Genomic DNA, 2,940 nt, shown 5'->3' with positions numbered 1-2,940 from the left:
GGTGCCGAATAGCTATTCCCCAAGTATAAGTAGTTAAATTAGATATTCAATAGCTACAGAGCGATATCCAGTACGCTGACTCTAACATAAAATGAAGCATCCATGGCGCTCTTCATGTTACTTCTACGAGCCCTCGCCACGCATTGACTTACAACGTCAAAACCTGCTCCAACCAGCATCGCACAACAGTGTCAGGTGCACGGGCTTAGTGACTGACTAAGCGCCGGCGCCACCCTCTCGATAAGCTTCAGCCCGCTGGACCGATAAGTGATCGCGTGTCTCAGACCTCAACTCAAAGGGGTTTCGACTACGTCGTGATTCCATGCCCCGTTGTTGTTGTGCTTGAATTTTTCCGCCTTGTTGCGGCTGCCTCGTTTATAGAAGGTTTGTGGCCTGACCATGACTTGAGCCCTCTCAGGAGGCGTGGTACCGTGTGCATCATCGCTCAAAGTGTCTCGCGCTCGAAGGGGGGCTTGAGGTCTATATCAGCCATCCAGTTTCCCACCCGCGCACGGCTTATCCCTCGTTCGCAAGGCAGTCCCGGCGTCGCCGGTTGTCTTCATTTACTTCTTTGCCTCTGTTTGAAGAGCACTGTTCGTCTAAAGACATATTCCAGCATGGCTAGCCAGCAAGGTGGACCGAGCGCCCGAGCGCCCCATGATCATGATGCAAGGGAGGCGAGTCCCAGTGCGGATGCGATACTCGACGCACCATACTCGAGCGACGAAGAACCGAATCCCCATGGCCTCTCCTGTCGCTGGAGAACATCGGAATTCTACGACCAGGAGTGTTGCCGATACTTTGACTGTCCCTCTCATCTCGTTGAGAGGCGGCTTTCTGTCGATGACACCGGCGAACCCAGCGTTCCGAGAGAGAGCGCCGTCGAGGTGACCGAAGCTCGACAGTATACCATCTCCCCGAGGACTTCTATCGAAGACGAGCTCCCAGTATCCGACCACGACGGCACGACGACCGAGCCACAGCAGAGAGACGAGACTCCTGTTGCTAATACTTCAGCGCCACTGTCGGGCCTATCATCTGGGTTAGCTGCTGAGAGAGAGGCAGAGAGCGCGGCGAGGACTGCATCAGCAGCGAGTCCCGCAGCTCTCCCCGCCAGAACATCGTCCTTACCGATCCGCACTCGCGTTCCTTCTAGAAGCATCGACTTGCGATCTAGCGATCCGTCGGGTAGTGATATCTGGGGCGAGTCTTCTGATCACGGCGGTCGAGCATTTACGGCCAGCGCATCGGCGGCGGATCTGTCAGGCAGTAGCTCACCCAGAATGTCTGCTCGGGATCAGCTATCTGCTGTGTATGGCGCTGATATGAATGAAGGCAGCGGCTTACTTCAGTCGCTATTCGGACCACCTGAGCGCGAGCGCGAGCGTGATCGTGAGCGCACAGGGTCGGTTGTTCTTCCTAGGTGGCAACCGGATGCCGAGGTGACCTACTGCCCTATTTGCCGCACTCAGTTTAGTATCTTTGTGCGCAAACATCATTGCAGGTATGCTCTCTCGTCGTGATATAGCCCGAAGAGGTAGAGACGACGTGACTGACCAATAGGTGAATAGAAAATGTGGGAGAGTCGTTTGCAACTCTTGCTCGCCCCATAGGATCATCATTCCGCACCAATTTATTGTCAGAGCGCCTGGCTCCGAAGTACCGCTTCCTCCGGCACTGCTCTACGGCTCGGGCGCGAGCTATGTCGACATGAATGGACTCTCCGGGGGCGAGCGGGTGCGCCTCTGCAACCCTTGCGTCCCTGATCCCAATACTGCACCTCCACAAAGTCCAACTTCTCCTGCCCCGTCGCCGCGTGAGGCACGACGCAGGTCCCGGACCAGCCTAGGGGCCGGATATCCTGCTCCGCCTCCTGTAAATCGATACGGGGGAGTCTTTGCTGCTGGCCAGAGCAATGATCCTTATCAGTTTTATACCTCTAGGACAAGGAGTATCACCATGGTAAGCACAAGAGATATGATGGGATTCATTCACTACGGGAAAAGCACTTGTTTCTAACATGTTGTTTCGCTAGGATCCAACTGGACAAAGGGCAGGAGGTGCTTCGTCCTCTTCGTCCTCCTCACGTAGGCGCAGCGCCCACTACGAAGTGGCATCCATTAACCGGCTGATGGCGGCCGGGCCATCGCCTTTCAGTATGCCAAGTCAGCACCATATCCACCGACGTCGTTTAACTGGAGAGCCTGGGTCATCATCACGGCAGCGTGCTTTACCCCCTCCCCCACAGATTGCGGAAGAGGATGAGTGCCCCATTTGCCACTTGGAGCTGCCATCTCGGGAACTGCCGAATTTCGAGGCTCTTCGAGAGTCGCATATTACTACCTGTATCCAATCACACAGCACATATGGCAGTCCTCGTGGGGCATCGGATGGCACTGCACCGCTCCCCCCTCCCAGGCGCACTGGCATGTATACGTATCCCGCCACGGAGAAGGACTGCATTGATGACGCGGAATGCACCATCTGCTTAGAGGAGTTTACCGTTGGCATTCCCATGGCGCGACTTGAGTGCCTTTGTCGGTTTCATCGATCTTGTATTTCAGCCTGGTTTGTCAACCACCCGGGAAGATGTCCCGTGCATCAACACGACGGATTCGGGTACTAGATGGAAGATTAGGCGGCGGACGGCTGGTCATTTTGGTTGTTGTTTTACAGATCCGTTCGTTTGCATATTGGAGTAACTCGGCGCACTTGGGAAGAGATTTGAAAGATTTTACAGCTTGCTTGCCCAGGCATATACCGGATTCCCCTCCTTTTGATGATATCACTTGTTTCGTACAGCATACAGACTACAGGCCAAATGGAGCTGCTGGCAATTAACAGTCTCGGATTAGCTGAAGCGAATTTAACGAATTTCAGACATGTATGGTAGCGTTTGAAATTAATGCACAGAACTCTCTTCTTCCCTTTCTGTCTACA

The 2,940-nt window shown here is 54.3% G+C and overlaps 1 protein-coding gene across 1 annotated transcript; it reads left to right on the top strand.

Moving 5' to 3' along the window:
- Positions 1-617: 617 nt before the first annotated feature.
- Triagg1_1202 (uncharacterized protein) lies at positions 618-2,626 on the top strand (the record flags this gene model as incomplete). The annotated part of the gene is made up of 3 exons (XM_062895247.1): positions 618-1,504; positions 1,614-1,962; positions 2,036-2,626. The coding sequence occupies 3 exons, from the start codon at positions 618-620 to the stop codon at positions 2,624-2,626; spliced, it is 1,827 nt and encodes a 608-aa protein (XP_062759541.1).
- Positions 2,627-2,940: the final 314 nt, after the last annotated feature.

Source organism: Trichoderma aggressivum, assembly GCF_033847375.1.
Source record: "Trichoderma aggressivum f. europaeum strain CBS 100526 chromosome Unknown scaffold_003, whole genome shotgun sequence".
Classification (NCBI taxonomy): Eukaryota; Fungi; Ascomycota; class Sordariomycetes; order Hypocreales; family Hypocreaceae; genus Trichoderma; species Trichoderma aggressivum.
This window is presented reverse-complemented; position numbering and strand designations above follow the sequence as displayed.